This window comes from Bos indicus x Bos taurus, chromosome 19 (assembly GCF_003369695.1).
Source record: "Bos indicus x Bos taurus breed Angus x Brahman F1 hybrid chromosome 19, Bos_hybrid_MaternalHap_v2.0, whole genome shotgun sequence".
In the NCBI taxonomy this organism is placed as follows: Eukaryota; Metazoa; Chordata; class Mammalia; order Artiodactyla; family Bovidae; genus Bos; species Bos indicus x Bos taurus.
In genome coordinates, this window is record NC_040094.1 from 21995550 (window position 1) to 22016630 (window position 21081).

The 21081-nt window shown below is 38.6% G+C and overlaps 1 protein-coding gene and 1 non-coding gene across 6 annotated transcripts in view; both read right to left on the reverse strand.

Annotated features, from left to right (window-relative positions):
* SSH2 (slingshot protein phosphatase 2) overlaps positions 1–21081 on the reverse strand; it is a 246458-nt gene that overhangs the window by 73938 nt on the left and 151439 nt on the right. Inside the window, exon 1 of one of the 5 annotated variants that reach the window (XM_027519267.1) lies at positions 13775–14791. The exons of the other annotated variants lie outside the window; for them this stretch is intronic. Within the exon in view, the coding sequence (XP_027375068.1) occupies positions 13775–13797 (23 nt within the window). The 5' untranslated portion in view covers positions 13798–14791. Of the gene's footprint in view, positions 1–13774; positions 14792–21081 lie in introns of those variants that run through there. 5 annotated transcript variants of the gene reach the window in all.
* TRNAG-UCC lies at positions 1964–2036 on the reverse strand. Its single transcript has one exon. It is a non-coding gene; the product is annotated as a tRNA-Gly (tRNA).

A 21081-nucleotide genomic window follows, 5' to 3' on the forward strand; every position in this document is an offset into this window, starting at 1 on the left:
TAACTCCATGAATAGAAGTTATTCTTCCCATTTCACAGAAGAAAGAAAGGTTTGGAGGATAACTTCCCTAAGCTTACCAATTACACAATCAGCATGACAAAGCAGGGGTCAAATTTTGGCCTGTTTCCAAGTTATGTTGCTTTGCTTTGTGTTTTGAAACTCTACTCCATGGCTTCTTTAGCAGTCTGAGTTCTTTCTTTGCCTGTTTTGTACAATTCAGGCCCACTTCAGCCTACTTACCAGGGTACTGGCAGGGTTCCAAGAAGTAACTCAAATTATCAGAAAACCAAGGTTTTATGTTTTGGTTATAAATTAAGTAAGTTCAGTGCTACTTTACTGCAACCTTACAAGTAATTCTCAAAATTCACTGGCCAAAAAATTTAACCCAGTCTGTAAAAGAAGTCTATCATCTTGCTTGTCTAACCAGTTCTTCTATAGTTCTCTAACTTAGGCAAAGAAAATTAGATTATTTGCCAACAGACACTCTTTTTTGGGGAGGGGAACTGTGCCACATGTCACACAGGATCTTAGTTCCCCGATCAGGGATTGAATCTGCGCCCCTTGCAGTGGAAGCGTAGAGTCTTGACCACTGGACTGCCAGGGAAGACCCAGCAGGCATTCTTAAAAGTCCCTCAAAGATACTGATCAAATAAAGATACTGATCAAACTATCAAATAAAGAGAAATAGAGAAAGGCATGTCACAAGTATGCTGACTCCTCTTTTAAATCTTCTCCCTGGTTTGCTTTACTATTAAAAGTCCTTGGGCAAATCCTTTTATTATATTTGTATCTGTTTTAATGCACATTACAGAGCCTCCTGGCATGCACAATGAAATCCAGGAGGAATGCTGTTACCAGTGCTTAGGCTCTGAGACTTACAAAAGCAGTTACCTTTTACTAAATAGTAATACGAGTGGTGATGATGACGGGGTGAGAGGCGGGAGAGAATGAGAAGGAAGAGAAAAACACAGCAAAAGGCAAAGTTCAAAGGACAATTTAAGGAGCTGTTAAAGAAATGGGAAAAGAGAAAGCAAACAGCAGGTAGTCGCCTTAATCAACTCATATTTTATAACAGATCTGATGTTCCTTGTTTCCTACAGTTTTCCCTCTTACAGAATCATCACAGAATTGTACCACCAATACAGATGAAAAATGTACCCCATTTTTCCTTGCAAATTTAATTTATTAAGCTTTCTTGATAACTGATCTAATTTTAATAATTTTTCAAATACACTAGATGTACCTTTTTGGATAAACTTAGGAAGAAAGCAATGATCTACAGCACCTTCTTCCGTATTTTCCAGAGAGCATTCATGAGAAATCAGAGGGCTAGGGACCAAGAGATCACACAGTGGTATTTTGCAATACTCCAGAATGCACTATGAAGCAATGAGAATTCCAAATATTTGGATTTGGAAAAAGAGGAAAATATTTAAATCAAAATGACCCAAGAGTAAATTTAAATTTCATATGTGTTTAAATGTGCTGGAGGGAAAATGATAAATCATCACATACCTGCTTCAATATAGGAACGATTCTACACCAACTGCCTAGATGTTTTTAGGTACTGGCTGAGTTAGGTCCCAGAACTACCCCATGATGCAACGCAGGACACAGGAAACAAAAGGAACAAAAGGAAATGATTTCTAACTGCCAGGAGCAATTCTCTTTTGCACAGTGACTGGAAGGAAAGCCGCAATCCTTTTATCTTCTTACATGGCAACAAACAGCTAGCAAGGCTGTATGTAAGTCCTGTGGACTTCTTCAGTCCTTAGGGGACCCTACATACCATAGAGGGCTACCCTTTAAATATCTAAGCACAGGGGACCACAGCATGTCTAACAGGAAGGTGGCTGAAGGTACTCTTTTTTTTTTAAGTTTTCTTTCTAAAAAAGTTTAATTAATTAATTTTTATTTATTTATTTGGCTGAGCTGGGTCTTACCTGTGGCATGTGGGATCTAGTTCCCTGACCAGGGATCGAACCTGGGCCCTCTGCATTGGAAGCACAGAGTCTTAGCCACTGGACCACTAGGGAAGTCTCTCAAGGTATTCTTAAAGGTGCAGATTTTTTTTTTTCTCCTTTTATGGGGGCTGTGTGAATCGAGCCTGGTGGGTTACAGTTCAAAGGGTCACAAAGAGTCAGATACAACTGAGCATATGTGAATTTATATGTTTATTTATATTTACAATAAATACTGATATATGGACTAACTTGTTCTTTTATTTACTCAGTTTTTGCTTTTCTTGTATATTTCCTTTCTTCTCATCTACCGTGGTAAAGAATACATTTTCTATTTTTACATGCTTATCTTAACATTTTAATAAATATATTTAATGCAGCAAATCAGTATTTCTAGTTTGTAGATATGTTTTTTCCTACTCCAGGCTGCCATGGGGTGGGCACAGCAATGTGCCTTGAAAATCAACATACTTTAAAACAGCAGTTTTTAGACGTTAAGAAAATTAAAAAGCCTACACATATATATCTCACTTTTAAAGATAAAAGTTGGATCTTAGCCACATTCTAAAAACTACTAGGATCTAGGAAAGGAAAATAAGAGAATTAGGACTCACTGACAAAATGCTGATAAGCTGCAATGCCCTTTTGGTAACTCAAGACCAAAATCCAAGAGATGATGCTGGGATCGGGGGCAAGAAAACAGGGAAGTGACTAAATGACCAAGTATCTGAACTTCAGCTTAAGAAAAAGGATATAACCAGGCAAAAAACTATGCATGTAAAGAATGGGAAGGTAACATGGCAGGAGTGAAAATGGCTATTTGTAAGAATGGTGGCTTTGAGGTGGCAATTTCTTTTTGCAAATATCTTTTTAATGATTCTTATCCTGTGTTTTTAATTTTAAAAAAGGACCCCAAAAGGGAGGGGAGAGGGCAATACAGGAAAACACACCGTGGGAACACAGTCAAGCACACAGATGTTTTGCGTAAGCTGTGTTTTCAGACATCTACCACAGAAACGAGACTTGAAAAAGTCAAGCTGTCCTCAACAAGTTCTCTGAAGTGATGGGTGGGGCTTGAGAGAAAGTGAGCTGTGATGAAACCAACAATTAGTACCCTCAGGGCTGAGAAAGCTGCAGTTTCTTAGATAAGTTCCTCATTCATGAGCTACCTCTCTGCCCCAAAGGCTTTGCCATCAGCAATGTTTGCTAGGCAAAGGATGACCCAAGCCGCCCTTCTGTCCATTTCAAGTGATCAAGGTTCTTTGTCAGCAGCACCGCTATTTCTTTGCAGAGAGCTTCTCTCTCTGTGGTAGAAGAGAGAGGGCATAACCTACTGTATAAAAATCTGAGTGGGAAGCAAGCTGCCCTACTCCTCCCTTCTTGTTTCAATTCCAAATAAAAATGCTTATCATGTACAGAAAAATTCATGTGAAGGCCAAGATAATACACCTGTTCATTTGTTCCACCGCCTTGCTTTGGTGTATTGTTAAGCTTTGTTTCTGTTTAATGAGATGTATATTCCTAGGTCTACACTCTTGGCTTTTTTCATGTGTAAGGTAGTGAAAGTTCATGGACACTGCTTTATATAGTGCCCAGTCTTAATACTATGTATGGAGTATTTAACAAATGTGATCTGAAAATGACAAGGGAAATGATGCTGAAGACTCACGTCCACTTTGAAGTCTAATGCAGTGTGAAAGTCACTCACTATAACACCTCTGAGTAGCGCTGACGTACATGCACCAGCTGTGTGCATACGTCGTTGTGTCCGACTCTCTGCAGCCTTATGGACTGTAGCCCACCAGGCTCCTCTGCCCATGGAATTCCCCAGGCAAGAATGTACTGGAGTAGGTTGCCATTTTCTCCTCCAGGGGATCTCTCCGACCTGGGAGCTGACCCACGTCTCCTGTGTCTCTTGCATTTGCAGGTGGATTCTTTACCACCGAGTCACCTGGGAAGCCCAGCACACACGCACCACCATGTATAAATAAGACAGCCAGCAGGAGGCTGCTGGGTAACACAGGAAGCTCAGCTCCATGCTCTGTGGTGACCTAGAGGGGTGGGATCGGGGTGGGAGAGAGGAGGTTCAACAGGAAGGGTATATGTGTACCTGTAGCTGATTCACATTGTGGTACAGTAGAAACTAATGCAACACTTTAAAGCAATTATCCTCCAATTAAAAAAATTAAAACAAAACCTCTTCTCTGGTGTCTGTGTGTACACAGGCTGTGTGAGTGTTCTTTGCAGCCTTCCATCACTCCTGATGCAAAGAAGGGAACTTCTATTCACAGAACTTTCAACTTGCAGAGTTCTTACAAAGTTCTAGCTGGTGTTCTTACAAAGTTCTAGCTGGTGTTCTATCTTGAACTTCCCTTTTCTGAGAAGTTGAGTGTGCTGGATGAGTTACCATCCAGCATCTGCCTTCTGAGTGAATTCACCACAAAAGATTGTAGAAACTTCTTATTCAGGCACACTAGCCTCTTCTAAGTCTTATGTGAGCTCCCTTTACTGCTGATATGACAATGGAGCTGATAATCTGTAGGTTTATATAAACTTGTTTGGCTAAAGCCACCCAAATTGCTCATATAATCTTACTATATGGTCGAAGAATAAGAGGCAGGGTTGCAGTAAATCTGGACAGAGGTAAGTAGGTCATAGGTTGAAAAGGTCTTATATGACTTGCCAAAGAATTTGGACTTTAGCCCTGAGGATGACAGAAATCCAAAGTTTGCATTACCAGAAGATTCTTCTAACTACAGCATGGAGAATGGACTGGAAGGGGTTGAGAGTTAGAAAGAGGGAAACAGATGTTACTTAAGTGTTCCAAGCAAGAAGGAGACAGGGTAGTCGATCAGTGAGCTAACAGGAATGAAGAGAAGATGGATATCTTGGGGATATTTGTCTAGTTTATATTTTGGTACAGATGGAAATTTTACTTAAAACCTATATTGTACGAAAGTCTAAAAAAGAAAGATTTGATATGTGCCAATTCCTTGCAATCCAAGAATATCTTTTTCTTTTGCATCTCCTGATTCTGCAGACAGATCCTTTCCTTTAACAAATCTCATTGCTTTACACTCTCACCCAGGAGGGTCAAAAAAAAAAAAAAAAGTCTTATTTACATGGATATTAACTTTTATACCACCTGCTTCTGTCCAAACTTTTCTCAAAACAGGTTTTTCTTTTTCTTCACTATCTCAACTTTTTCTTGTTTTACTTTGTTAATCCTCAGATTTGGAGACCAAATTTGCCTTAACCTATCTGCCAGCTGACAGCCCATCATCCTGCACAAGCCAGGGAAACTTACAGGCAATTCTTCCTCATGTCACTTTGTTATCACGCATGTCTATATCATTTCCTGCCAGGCACCAAACTTCCAGCATCAAGGAAGAACAGCTGAGGAGAATGCTTTTACACAAAAGACTTCCCTCCTTCCTTATCCCCTACTCAACGGATATGACAATATACTGATGATATAGTCAGGGTCAAGTTAAACGGAAGATAATGCAACTAAGTTCTAAAACCACCATTTTCAACCGATCATAAAGAAAGCAAGGTTAACTGTCTGCACATAATATAACAAGCAGAAAATGAATCAGAAACCAGAAGCTGACTTCAATCAAGAGAAGGCAAGTGAATTTTACAGATGAATACAAATTCATCTGTATTACATTAGAACAGGACATCAGTGAAGAACTGTTAGGCCAGTAATACTAAATCTCTTTGGCTCTCAGTTAAATTAAGTTAGATTATTAAAGACAATCTATGAGAAGACATATTAAGAAGAGGTGGCAAGAATACACAGAAGAACTGTACAAAAAAGATCTTCATGACCAAGATAATCACGATGGTGTGATCACTCACCTAGAGCCAGACATCTGGGAATGTGAAGTCAGGTGGGCCTTAGAAAGCATCACTACGAACAAAGCTAGTGGAGGTGATGGAATCCCAGTTGAGCTATTTCAAATCCTGAAAGATGATGCTGTGAAAGTGCTGCACTCAATATGCCAGCAAATTTGGAAAACTCAGCAGTGGCCACAGGACTGGAAAAGGTCAGTTTTCATTCTAATCTCAAAGAAAGGCAATGCCAAAGAATGCTCAAACTACTGCACAATTGTACTCATCTCACACACTAGTAAAGTAATGCTCAAAATTCTGCAAGCCAGGCTTCAGCAGTATGTAAACCGTGAACTTCCAGATGTTTAAGATGGTTTTAGAAAAGGCAGAGGAACCAGAGATCAAATTGCCAACATCCGCTGGATCATCGAAAAAGCAAGAAAGTTCCAGAAAAACATCTATTTCTGCTTTACTGACTATGCCAAAGCCTTTGACTGTGTGGATCACAAGAAACTGTGGAAAATTCTGAAAGAGATGGGAATACCAGGCCACCTGACCTGCCTCTTGAGAAACCTATATGCAGGACAGGAAGCAACAGGTAGAACTGGACATGGAACAACAGACTGGTTCTAAATAGGAAAAGGAGTACGTCAAGGCTGAATATGGTCACCCTGCTTATTTAACTTATATGCAGAGTACATCATGAGAAACACTGGGCTGGAAGAAGCACAGGCTGGAATCAAGACTGTCAGGAGAAATATCAGTAACTTCAGATATGCAGATACCACCACCCTTATGGCAGAAAGTGAAGAAGAACTAAAGAGCCTCTTGATGAAAGTGAAAGAGGAGAGTGGAAAAGTTGGCCTAAAGCTCAACATTCAGAAAACTAAGATCATGGCATCTGGTCCCATCACTTCATGGCAAATAGATGGGGAAAGAGTGGAAACAGTGGCAGACTTTACTTTTTGGGGCTCCAAAATCACTGCAGATAGTGACTGCAGCCATGAAATTAAAAGACGCTTACTCCTTGGAAGGAAAGTTATGACCAACTTAGATAGCATATTGAAAAGCAGAGACATTACTTTGCCAACAAAGGTCCATCTACTCAAGGTTATGCTTTTTCCAGTGGTCACGTATGGATGTGAGAGTTGGACTGTGAAGAAAGCTGAGCGCCGAAGAATTGATGCTTTTGAACTGTGGTGTTGGAGAAGACTCTTGAGAGTCCCTTGGACTGCAAGGAGATCCAACCAGTCCATTCTGAGGGAGATCAGTCCTGGGTGTTCATTGGAAGGACTGATGCTAAAGCTGAAACTCCAATACTTTGGCCACCTCATGCAAAGAGTTGACTCATTGGAAAAGACCCTGATGCTAGGAGGGATTGGGGGCAGGAGGAGAAGGGGATGACAGAGGATGAGATGGCTGGATGGCATCACCAACTCGATGGACGTGAGTTTGAGTAAACTCCAGGAGTTGGTGATGGAACGAGGCCTGGCGTGCTGCGATTCATGGGGTCGCAAAGATTCGGACATGACTGAGCGACTGAACTGAACTGAACTGATGAGAAGACAGCTCTCACAGATAATTAACTTCCTCATCTCTAAAATCAATAGTTGTGTAAAACATAGCTCTGAAGAACTTAAAAAGAATTTGTATTAAAGATGAACCACAGACCATCCAGAGTATGGGATCATAGTAAACCTGGGGAATATACCTAAATCACAGTAAAGCTGCCATTTTGTAACAGCCAGCTAACTTTGTTTCTTATTTCTCTTCTATAAGTGGGATCATAACACTAAACAAGGTGTCAGAGTAAACGATGATAAAAAATTGTGATGAGGTGGCTGTATCAAACCTTTCTACAAATAGATTTCCAGTTCTGAGGTCATATTTTCATTGACTTGGAGAAGGCACCAGAGGCACACCTGGCCAGGACTCAGCTGACCAGGATTTTCTAATCTCACTTTACACCTGGTTTGGTGCCACTAAGTCAGTTTTAGCAGTTTAGGCAGATTCTCTATTTATAAAAGAGAAGGTTAGTATCTCACCTGCTGTATGGAAACATGTAAAGGTAGAGAGGAGGAAAAAGCAAGGGACTCACAGGTGACCTAGAGTTCTTGCTCTGTCACCACTGAATTGTATAATATGACGTGAGGCAATCATATTTCATTTTTCTCAAACAACATTATAAACTTTTAAAGTTTGTAATTTTAGGAGATTACCACTAGCAACTGTAAAAGCATTCCATTAGTTCAAGAGGAGATCAGTTTATTTTTATCGTATTAATCCGTCAAAAAGACCAACTAGGTTTTTCATAGCAGAAGTAACTCTCAAAGAATTCCCCTAAAATGTTAGGTCACAACAGCACATTAAATGACGTTAAATGCTATAGACTTCTCCTTCTTAGTAACCAAATAGTTAATGTGTTCACTGGATTCCTGCTTCCACTGGAAATTTTTTCTGCAAATGGAATCCCATCCCTCCCCTACTTGAGTGTTGATCAATTAAAAAAGAAAAAGATGAAAAGATGTACAAACTTTAGTCACTAGCTGACAGAAAGTTTGTGCAAGGTTTCTAGAAAGTTAACAAATGTCAGAATTATATAAAGACAAGTTATTATCCTAAAGTACATGAAGCTTAGGCTTTATCTTTGAAACTCTGAAGAAATGTTAAGTTTTGGTCAAAGAAATAGAAAAGGAAACTGCCCCTTAGGCATGTTTTCATATGGAATGAACTCCTGGTTTCTTTCTGAAGTGATTCACTTTAGCTTTTAAAACAAATTTTTTGGTTTAGTGCATAAAACTTTTTCCCAAGGAAGCTGAGCAGCTGGAAAAAGCATCTTTACCTATAGGCAGAACCGGAATAGTTCTGTTTCTTTAAATATAATTGTAATACTAGTAATGAAGACCAGCTAAGGTCATTCTACTGTCTCTTTCCATATCAGCCAAGTCCACACCTCGCTATATTTAGACAAGGTATGCAGGCCCCACTAAAGATAGGAAACTCAGTCCTAGGCTTAGGGTCACAACAGTGGGGTTACTTCCTCAGCTGAGGGGGAAAGTCACACACAAAAGCAACCCTGTATTGATGCACGCATTCCTTGGAAACCAACAGAGCAACCAATGCTCAATTGTATTTCACTGTGAACAGAAGTATAACCTCTAGTATGCATACAACAGTCTCTAACATACATAACTTCACCATAGTCACGACTAAAGCAAAGGTAACTCACTAGCCAGGACTGGTCACCATGCCTCAGCCAAAGAGCTGTCTAGGTCAACAGGGTAAAATAGTCAGCCGTTTGGTCTCCTGGGAACTGGAACAAATAGGTTTCAACTTGGGAATTCCCTGGTGTCTAAAACACCAGGGTCTGCCTGGTATAGTCCTCCAGCAAGGTCTAGGTGACAGCCTCTTAGACCATCATCCAGCAAAGAAAGAACCAAACAGGGACAAAACTGACTTGTGTATTTAAAAAGAAAAAGCTTATGGAACAGGGATTTTATAATAAGGATTGTGTTAAAGTGTGTCAAGGACATGGTAATCCAGGTAACAGAGGAATCTCCTTGGGTAGACATATTCTGTAAGGGGACCCTAAACCTGGACTCAAAACAAAGAGCCTTAGGAAAATATCTTAAAGAAAAACACAATTGCCCTTGAAAGAAAGCTAAGAAGACCCTAATAACAATCAGATGTTTTTGGTACCTCTCCAACTGTCAGGGAAAAACATTAAATACATTTAAAGAATTCAGTAAACATGCTTCTGAAATGTAAGTATAACAAATAGAAATCTATTTATTTTCATTCAAAGGAAACTGCACATTGCAATTATGAACATTTCCACTGCAGGAAAGATAAGCAGATGTTGGATGTTTTCCCAAAGTTTTTAGTGTCACTGAAGAGGCCTACATTTTTTTCAGTTTCATGGTCAATGCTAAAAAGGCAACATTTAGAATGCTTTTTCTCTTCATACATATTTGAACATTTCTACAGTGACATATTTAAAGAACAGTCAGTAAAGAGAAAACAAACATACAGCTTATATACCATATTTGTATATTCACTTTCTAGTATATACTTCTAAACTAAAAGCAACATAAGATACATATTTAATACTTTAAATAGGATGAATTGTGAAAAAACTCCACTCTTGTTTCCTCTGCATTAAAACCCTACTCAATGAAAAATAACTGTATTTAAATATTCTCAACTGACACTGAAATAATCCTTTTGGAGGAAAAAATACTAAGATTTAAATAAATAGTTTCATTTCTAAAGGGTGTTTAATTTCTAAGACAGAGAAACTGATCTGAGTTTTCTCGTGGCTTTACATGCAAAATGCAGATTTTTTTTTTTTTTTTGCCACAGCAAAGATGCACTGGATAAGGGTCTAAATAAATAAATAGCGTGATATGGCAAAAACGCAAAAATGCCACATAACATTTGATTGCTCACAGTTCTAAGAATTTGTAACTATACATTGTAGGCTGTGGAATCTGGCATTAATAGCAAAGAATGGTTTAACGGGTTGGCGAATTCTTGACCCTCAGAACACAACACAAAGAGCACACTCATTCCAATAAATATCTCAGCCCAGGGCAGCGGTCCCCAAACCTCTCAACAAGCTCTTTATAATTTAATAAGTATCTGGATTAAATGTATTTAGAAATTCTCCTAATTCTTTTGACAACTTTCCTTCAAAGCAACAACTTTAAGTCATTTCTGCCTTCCTAGAGTGCAAAGCACCAGAAATACTGTACACCAGTACTGCTTCTCTTTTCACTCACCAAATAGGTTGTGACTATTTGCTGAAGAACACAAACATTCAGGCTTTACAGCAATATTCCGTTTTCTTTACGCAAATACCATTCTTAGATTATCTACTCCAAGATTATCAGACAGAGAGAATTCAAAAGGCTGCATAATCCTCAACAGAGAGAAAATGGTAGGTCAAAATCTTTCACTGTGGGAAAATCATGAGTGTTTGTTTAAAAATGGATAAATGAATCTCACTGGTAAGGTTAAATAGCTTAAAAACCCCTTACTTAATTTCTAAGTCAAATGCCCACAACAGTCTATTCCAGGTTCTTAATTTGGGGTGAGGGCAAGGTCATTACATTCCTTTGAGGATTTAGTGAAAACTATGGCTTTTTCCTGCAGAGAAATAAATGTACTAATCATTGATCTACAGACCCACTTTCTCAAGTGATTTCATTGTATTCATGAACTTAGTCTAAAACTCTGGATTAAAGGAAACTTTATTAATAGTTGCCCTGAAGAGATGGGCAATTGGGAATCAACAGTACCCACCTCCCACCCTGTCATCTTTTAGCAGATAACAACTCAGCTTTAACAAGAGCCAAACACTGAATGACTGGTGCTTGGATTTAACTTTGAAGCCAGAGGAAACCCACATGAATAGATAAGGCTGGGACTTTCTAAGGGTCTTCTATTAATATAATACTTTGGACTCCTGCCATTCTAAAGCACACAACGGGCAAATCCGATGAAAAGACCCTCTTACCTGCCCCATAATGCTGCCTCCTTTCCTATGGAAATCCCTCTACAATCAACTTGCTTATATCACAAAGATTCCCAAGCATTAGGCTGAAGTTTACCTACTGAAGCCCTGGAGTACCAGATACAAAAGGGTTTCAGCACAATAGAAGATTTTGGACAAGATTTTGAAATTCATTAAAGTCAAATCTGACTAGTGAAGTTTTGCTTCCCTAAATCTGCTGGATACTCTGGAATTTTTTAATAGCTACCCAGAGCATGCCATTTCATGCAGCATGCCGTTACAGTCCTTGTATTCTAACAGTGTGAACAATCCAACATCGCTAATACATTAAACACTGCTTTATGTGCTAGTGACTCAGCATGAAGGAAATGACCAGATTTAGGTTTTTTTGATCTTATGATTTTAGAATCCATGCTACATGGGAGAGAGGATTAAAGTCAATGTATAACTACCATGAAGGCTAATGTTTGTTTAAGTTAGCAATCTTTATCTGTTCCTATTATGTTCATAAATACAGTTGCCTCATATTGTTTATTTAGATTGCCTGTCATACCTAAGAAATGGTTTTATTTATTTACACCAAATGTCTACCCTTTAATTTGCAGCTCAAAAATTTTATCAGTTTACTGACCATTTTCTCTAAAGCAGCACTCCTTCCAGGTTACTTTTCATTTTTTGTTTTGCTTTACTTTTTATTTATAACTGTATCATAAGCTAATTAGTTACAATAGTTTATTTACATTCTGGAATGTAAGTTCTAAGAGCTCAGAGTTAGTCTTTTTGGATCATTCCCAGTGCCCAGAACATTGTAGGTGATCAATACATGAATGAACAGGTATTTACCAAGTAGAGATACAAAATTAATCAGAGTAAATATAGCACAGTAAAAAAGCATGAGATATAAAGAGGACTTGGATGTTAGTCACTGCTCTTGAATTTATTAGTTACATAACCTGAACAAGTCATTTAATCTCTTTGAACGTCAATGTCTTTCCTTTAAAATGATGCAAAAATATTACTTCAAAGGATTATAGGCAATAAAAGAAGTAAAAACTTGTTGCAAATATTAATCATTATATCCCAGCAGTTATTTTTGGAAAACTGGCAGAAAATTCTGTAAATCAGATCAATTTTGAGAAAGTAAGTTACTGTTACCTAACCCTTGGTCTCGCAGAACTGCAGAGGCAGAATGAAGTAGTGAGGAAGCACCACATGAGAAGGGGTGGACTGGAATCTCACTTATCAGCTGGCTGACCTTGAAAAAAATCTCTCAACCTCTCTGAAGCCTACTTTTCTGATCTACTGATATAAAATGTGTGTGAGGGGGTGCTACCTCAAAAGTGAATTGTTTGAATCAAATGTTAATTATGAAAGCACTTTTTAAACTTTAACACAGAATATTTAATTTTAGTTAAATTGATTACCTTCCCTTAGAGAAAATCCTAATCTTGTTTGTTTCACCAGAGAAATGGAAGGAAATAGTATTATAGAATGTGTTCACATGGACTACAGACAGAGTATAGGTACTCCCAATTCTTTCTGCAAGTTCTCCAACTTTGGTGAGAGGATGGAACAGAACAGGAACAGACAGAAAAGGAAGATAGAAAATGGAAAGCGAAACAGGTTCAGAAAGACACAAATTAGTAGCAAAGAATAGGTAGCAAGTGGAATAAGTAGCAAAGTTCTGACCAACTGTGAGTCTATTTAATTTCATACCCAAGGTCACGGCCCATTTCATGGATGTGTGACTTGTGCAGCCACATTAAGGCGGTGCTTGAAAGGGCCTTGCACTTGCTTCAATGCTCTGATGCTTTTTGAACGGGGGCCCCCTATTTTCATTAGCTGCTGGGCCCTGCAAATTATGTAGCTAGTTCTGCTCGCAGTCTTTCCACTAGACTAGAGGACAAGGACAATAGCTTACAACCTCAATGACTGCATACAAAGACCACTGCTAACTTAAAGGACAATTATTAACAAGTAGACTTTTAATTCAGAGAAAGCAATGGCACCTCACTCCAGTACTCCTGCCTGGAAAATCCCATGTATGGAGGAGCCTGGTAGGTCGCAGTCCATGGGGTAGCTAAGAGTCGGACACGACTGAGCGACTTCACTTTCACTTTTCACTTTCATGCATTGGAGAAGGAAATGGCAACCCACTCCAGTGTTCTTGCCTGGAGAATCCCAGGGACGGGGGAGCCTGGTGGGCTGCCGTCTATGGGGTCGCACAGAGTTGGACACGACTGACGTGACTCAACAGCAGTAGCAGTAGCAGACTTTTAATTAGGTTGGTGATCACCTATTTGTAGTATCTGAATTCAGAAGTTAGCAAAATACCTAGTAAAAGCCATTAATTAAAAAGCAGCAGACCAAATTAGAAATGCAAATATTATTTGCCTTTCCTATTTTGTGGCCCACCACGTTCTAATAACAGGCCAAATGGTGATGTTAGCAAGTGAAATACCTGAAGCTCATCTGACGTTTCATTCTGAAATCCAACAAAAGACCCGAGTGACTGTGGACTACCTTCAGTTTTTGATCTGGTTATCTGCTGCCTCACAGTACGCAGAGCAGAGTGACAGCGCCACAGAAATCGTCCCTGGAGTGAAAGCCCTAACGCAATCCAGTTCAATTAAATCACACCCTTTAAATAACGTTTTGTTTCTTTCCTGCTCCTTCGGACTGAGAGACAGCTGGTGGCTTTTCTCTGATTGAAGCTGAAAGGCTGAAGCTGATGAACTGAACATTTCCCACAAGGCAATTCAATTTTTGATGCCTCCCTTTCCCCCCTTAAAGCCAGACTGACCCCACACTGGTCCATTGTGACCTTTGGACTCCTTATCAGTCACCTCTAGTCTCCGATAGGAGTTGGACTGGCCAACCCACAGACGTCCACTCTCCAGTGAACAAAGGCTCGCTATGTAAAAGAGACAAGCTGTAAGCAGCGATAACTATCTGTAGAGAAGGTGCTGAACTCATCCTCTGTGTTCCAGCAGCATGTCCAGGACTGCTGCCACTACAAAACAGTGAAACTTCACCCCAAAACTTTCTCTGCCTGTGATTTAAACACACACCTTAATTAAGGAGAGAGCTCAGTTTCAAACAGAGGCAGGCAACCAACGTTAATGAATCCAGCAGGCAAGTGCGGCCTGCGTTCTAACATTCTTTTCTCCTTGCAGTCTTTTTTTCTTTAAGTTGGCCAGAAGCCCCTCTGGATACTGTTTAGATCTGCACAGACATTCAAAGTAAGATTCTTTAAGAGCTTTAGAAAATGCATACAACTCTTCTCCTTTCTCCTATATTCAATACTCAAAAAGCCTTAAAGATGAAAACTTTTTTTTTTTCCCAAGATTTTAAATGGCTTGTTCCCTAAAAAGTTTCTCTCTCCAACTTTGGGAAATATACACTGGCTTTTACAAACCAGATGAGGAAATTCTAACTTCACAAATTTAGTTACGAGCATTAACAAACTAATATATATGATCATTTTTTTAGACGGTTGGATGGCATCATTGACATGAATCTGAGCAAACTCGGGGAGATAGTGAAGGACAGGGAAGCCTGGCATGCTGCAGTCCATGGGGTTGCAAAGATTCGGACACCACTGAGCAACTGAACAGCAGCAGCAGCAATCCTTAGTAAGACAGAATTTTAGGAAATCTCAATGCCACTTCACACTTCCTAAACAGAAAACAATGAAATGCTGTTCAAGGTTAATTTGCTGCAGGACCCTAAGTCAGTCAGTTATCTTTTAGCTCAAAAATCCCTAAATCAAAAATGGTGATGATTTTAGAATAAAAAAAAACAACACAGGGCGCAAACCCAAATTCACAAACACTACGTGTATATTCAACACCATCTACGGATAATTAGTTTTTCCCTCATCTTATCAATGTACTATTATTTCATCTTCTGGCAAGTTCCACTCAAATACCTTACAAATCATTGTCCATCAGTGACTGGGTATGAAAGCGATTCCTGATAGGAAAGACAAATAAGGATCAATTTTCCTGCGTCTTCAATTGGTTCAGATGAATTGAAGGATAAAATTGCTTCTACCTTGATTTTACTTTTTATTATTTCAGGAGCACTATGAAAATGAATTACTAAATTGCTGGAGGTACAGTTACTAAAATTGTAGACAGGTACAACATTTTTGGTGAGCAAACTGGCAGTCTGTACCAAAAGTTCTAGACATAGGTATACCCTTTGGTCTGGCAATCCCAGAATTGAATTTTAGGGTATTTCCTTCAGGGACATGTGCAAAGATTTAGACACAAGGATATTCATTCAGTGAGGCTTTGTTTATAACTGCAAAAAAACTGAACACAATCAAAATGTGCAACAATAGGGCAGAATTCAGTTCTATGGAAAACAAATAACTCTCAGAAAGGATATGAAAGAAACGCATTTGAGGACAATGGCAGGATGTTCCCAATATGCTTAGTGAAAAAAAAAAAAAAAAAAAAACAGATTACAAAGCAGATGATAGAAGACAATCGCATTTTTAAAAGGATATACATACAGAGAAAGTTGTGGATATTAACAGAACAGTAAACATCTTCGGAAAATAATAAGGGTAATGCTTTTTGGGGAGAGGAGGATTTCTGATGTTTCTTATCATAAGCATGCATTATCTGCAATATTAAAAAAATAGCCAATACTTTTGCTTTGTTGATTTTAAGTACCAGTAAGACCAGTTCCATTAAGAAAATTTCTCACTCAGGACAAGTTCACTTTTAAGCTGAGTAGGTGGTAAAGAATGAGATATTATCAACTTTACAGTGCATCAGGTAGGCAAGTTTTTAAAGCACAGAGACTCTCCCTTTGAAAAATGTCCCCAAATTGACTTGCAAGACTGCCATAAAGAAGAGCACCGATATTCAATATTTTCTGGTTGATTTTGACTTTAATTGAGGGAGAGATTAGGTGTTGTCATTTCTTTAAAAAGCATCGTAAACATTCTTACGACATGATCATTTTCGGACTAAAAGGCATGTAACTTTGCTGGGAACTTCTCCAAGTGTCTAAAACGGCAATGAAGACGTCCAGCAGTGTGAGCACAGTGGACTTCCATCGTAACTGAGGTGGACCACAGGTGAGGCACAGGGTGAACAGGCCCCAAACCCATTCAGAGCCAAGACGAAGGTAGGTTTCTCAACAGATGTGCTCAAATGTATTTCCGAGGAGGTAAGAAATAAAGGAAGAAGAGATCATAACAAGCCAGTCTACAATCATCAGTGTTTCTTTAACCTTGGGGAGAAAAAATTACCCTGGGTTTAAATTCATTTCGTTAGAATCACGAAATGGAAACATATCCAGTCCCAGTCTGCCATTCCTCTCAGTGCAGGAGAGCATAACAAGGCACAGTCTGCTGAATCTTCAGTAGCTGCAGTAACTCTTCTTTCAATCAGTATTACTAAACTATCATACTTTGGGCCTTATGTAACCTGGCATTTATACAATTCTTGGTCTTTATTTTTTAGTTTTTGGTTTGTTTTCAGTTTTACTGAGATATAATTGGCACACTGTACAGCATGATGACTGGACTTAAATAAATCATGAAATGATTATCGCAATAAGTTTAGTGAACATCCATCATCTCGTACAGATACAAAATTAAAGAAATAGAAAAAATGTGTCCTTGTGATGAGACTTGGCCTTTATTAATTGATGTTTGATCATAGGCTTACTCATATATGTGTAAAAGAGCCTCCTGTCCACTAGGATGGTTTTTCTATGTATACTTAAAACTAAAGGGCTGTACATTGCCATTGCCTTCTCCGTACATTGCTTATAGAACGCTAAATAAGATGAACCATTGACAACCAGGCCATTAAACTGGTAGCCAAGCCATTAAGAACAAAATCAGCACACCCTTCCCCCGATAGCTCACTCCACTGTAAATATCACAAGCCCTCTCTTGGTGCCAATGGGAACCACCCTGCCCACCACATGGTGCTGATGTAACCGAATCTAGAGCTCAGCACCTGGAGAAAGCAGGGAAGGAGGTTTTGCTTTGGGTTACTTGAATGTGTTTCTTTCCTCCCCTATTCCCTTCTTCCTTTCTTTTTAACCATAAAACCACTAGCAGATAGTTTCGTGATTTCTATTCTCATGCTGCCTATGGGGATTTCACAGTGCACTCCCAGCCACTGGTACTGATTCAACAACAGCCTTTGTAAAATTGGCAGCCTTCCTAAATAAGCTATGTAGAGTCTGCAAATGCTGGTTACTGTGCTGTGTAGTCTGTGGGTACTCGATAAAAACTTGATTAAAATTCTGCCCACATGATATATCCAAAATATACTCAGAGCTATTTTCTAAAGAGCATGATCGGTCTTTACAAAAGTCTTTCTGGATTTCTCCTTCCTACCACAAATGATTAACAGCAGTCATTCACTGACTCTCTATGGCTGTGACATCTGCTACATCAGTCTTCCTTTTCTCTCACGGCTCAAGTACCCCTTACCTCTGCTTATACTAATCAAGACATGTAAGAGGGCCAGAAATAAAGGTCAGATGTCAAATCCTACCATAAAATCTTTACTAATCGGCTCATTTACAATAACTTTTTGTCTTCTGAATACTTAGAGCACCAATCGCACCATTCGTCTAGCACTTAGCTGAATTGTGTTCTTATTTATCCTTTAATTAATCTGTCTTATATCTCTCAACAGACTGAGTATCCTCGCCACAGGAACCATGTCTTGTATTTCTTTGTATATCCCACCCTTTGCCCAGAATATGACAATGATGCAAATGATGGCATTTCTCCTACCAGGCTGTCGCACCACTCTAATTCTTTCTCCTATACTCTGGTTCATGTTCAAAAGGGCAGACATACTAGCTGTCATTTACTGAGTGTTTACTGTTTGCAGTACTTTATAAATATTACACTTAATTAACTTAAATTAACTACTTTTCATGCTAAGTTGCTTTGGTCGTGTCCGACTCTTTGTGACCCCATGGTCTGTAGCCTGCCAGGCTCCTCTGTCCATGGGATTCTCTAGGCAAGAATACTGGAGTGGGTTGCCATTTCCTTCTCCAAGGGATCTTCCCGACCCAGGGATCGAATCCAGTCTCTTACGTCCTCTGCATTGGCAGGTGAGTTCTTTACCACTAGCGCCACTTGGGAAGCCCAATTAACTACATTAATTAATATTAATAGACACTATAAGCTCCATTTTATTGGTGAGGAAACCAAGTTTTATGGTGGTTATAAGTTGAAGGTCGCTCAGCCTGTAAGTGGTGAAACTGATTGAAACTCAAGTTTGTTTCATTCCACACACCAGACTATTACTATCAGCCACAATAACAAGTGACAAGACACTGAACGAGTGATCCAAGATACCTTTTAAAAATTTCTAAATAGAATATTTAATGAAAGGGATACTTTAAGAATTGAGTGTGAAATTTCATTGGGGAGGAATGAGCATCACAGAGGTGGGGTTGATAAAATGATCTACACCAAATCTGGTCAAAGAAATGACCAAAAAGTTCAGTTTCATACACTGTCAGAATCTGTTTCATTCCCCTCCTGGGAAGAAAAACTGACACTGAGAATTCACATTACCTCATAGATGTTCCAACTTCTCAAACTAAATTTTCCCCCCAAATAAAGATGATATAATAATAGCAAATTAAAATTTTTTTGGTGTTCATAAGAACTGGATATATTAACTTTGAGAGAAACACAGTAATTTAAAGATGCCTGGAACAGAGGAGAGTTCCAAAGAAATGACATCTCTCTTAAGAGCTCTATGTTAAAGTGATACTTATTTAAAATCAGTGAAGAAAAATGAGAAATACTCATATTCAATTTATTCCTTATGAAGATCAACTGGCTTTTATTATACAAAATTTAAAGAACAAAGATGAGACACACAACTAAGAAGTTAAGCTCATAAACCTGTTCAGCCTTCTGTTGACATTTCTTAGGTTGTAAACAGGCCTGTCTGTGGCATTAAGTTTTAAGAATACAGACACCACAGAAGACAAGCAATGTCAAGTCCACAATTAGAATTGTTAGGGCTTGAAATATGCTGTTACGGATCATGAATAGCCACATGAATCTTTGTCAGTAAACAGTAAGTACAAATGATGAAAGCAACAATCATAACTGAAATTTTAATTTTTCTTTCTTATTAACTATCTCTAGCCCTAGCCCTAATAAAATGAAGCAGATATTACTCCCCCCAAAAACATAAGCAACAATTTGAACCATTTCAAAAAATGTCATTATTAAAAATAATAATAATAATAATAATTCTGTGTCTTCTATAACTGGAAAACCGAACTTACAATTAAAAAAAAAAAAAAACCTACTCTAGTACAGGCTAACACTGAGGTTTCTCTTTACTGGAGAGTAATTCAAGCCTCTGGATTCTGTAATTTTAACAGACACACAACTAATGCCAAATCCCTCAGGTGACTAAAAAAAGGGTCACAGCCCTCTGAAAACAGATTAATGCAGAAAACAAGAGTGGCCAAATTCCCACAACCTGCAAAAAGGAAGTGAGCCCAAATAAGCCCTTTGGTGTGCAGTACTAACAATCTATTTATAAATCATTTACTACATCCTTTCCAAATCACAGGAACACCTAAAAAACGCCTTGATGCTTTTAGCATATTTCTTCAAGTTAAACCTAATTACGTTAGTGGAAGCAACATCCTGTATAATTCTAACAATGCAAAGCTAAATCTATCTGAAAGTAGTTAGGATACTAATTATTATTATTAATTTGCTTTCATCTTAGTAATCCAGAAGGGCTTCCCAGGTGCTTCAGTAGTAAAGAATCCACTGACCAATGACACAGTGATTCTTTCGATCCCTGGGTGGGAAAATCTCCTGGAGGAGGAAAATGGCCACCCACTCCAGTATTCTTGCGTGGATAATCCCATGGACAGAGGAGCCTGGAGGGCTACAGGTCGCAAAGAATCAGACACGACTGAGCTCGCACACACGTAGGAATTCAGAAACATTGTGTGATAGCATCTACACCACTATTCTCTAGCCCCAAGGCAATTTTACATACGGTAATTAAGAAGATTCACATTTACTGGAGAAACCCAAGTAAGGACAGAGCAAGAGGATCTACAGTTTAGCCCTTCTGTTACTCCAAGATCCAACAGCTCTTGGAGCCAGAAAATGACAACATCCTTAATTATCTGGCTTTGGGCAATGGTTTCTCTGTAAATCTACAGAAATTGCCCCATTTCAGGAGTGATTACAAGTGAGCACACAATCTGAAGAACAGTAATTCAGAAAAAAAAATTAATTAAGACTTTATCAAAGAAATCTTGACTTGAGTGCATCACGACCTCACTATTCCTGCTCATCTTCTTTATGCAGTTAGTGGCCAAAGTTGAGGGCTTTCTCCCTCTCTGTTCCAAGCCAATTATTGCTCTACTTACTTCAAAGCAGCCTAAGTGTGGGTAAAGTCACACAAAGTTATTACTACTAATAAAAACACAAATGTACCTTTTACTCTGACAATTGAAAATTAACTTCTTTGTATTTGAAGACTGTAACACTAGGAGATTAATACACTTGATGCAAACTTAATTGATAACACTTTACACAATATTTTACCTTTTAAAGTTATATTACCTACCTATTTAAGGATCAGAAACAATCACGAAAATGGTATTGATTCAAAATAAAGAGACATCTCATGTCTTTAAAAACTATCAACATTATTATTAGTCTCTTTATCCACCAACCAGAGATAAAAAGCTCTTAAATCATAAATGAATGTGTGGCTTCAG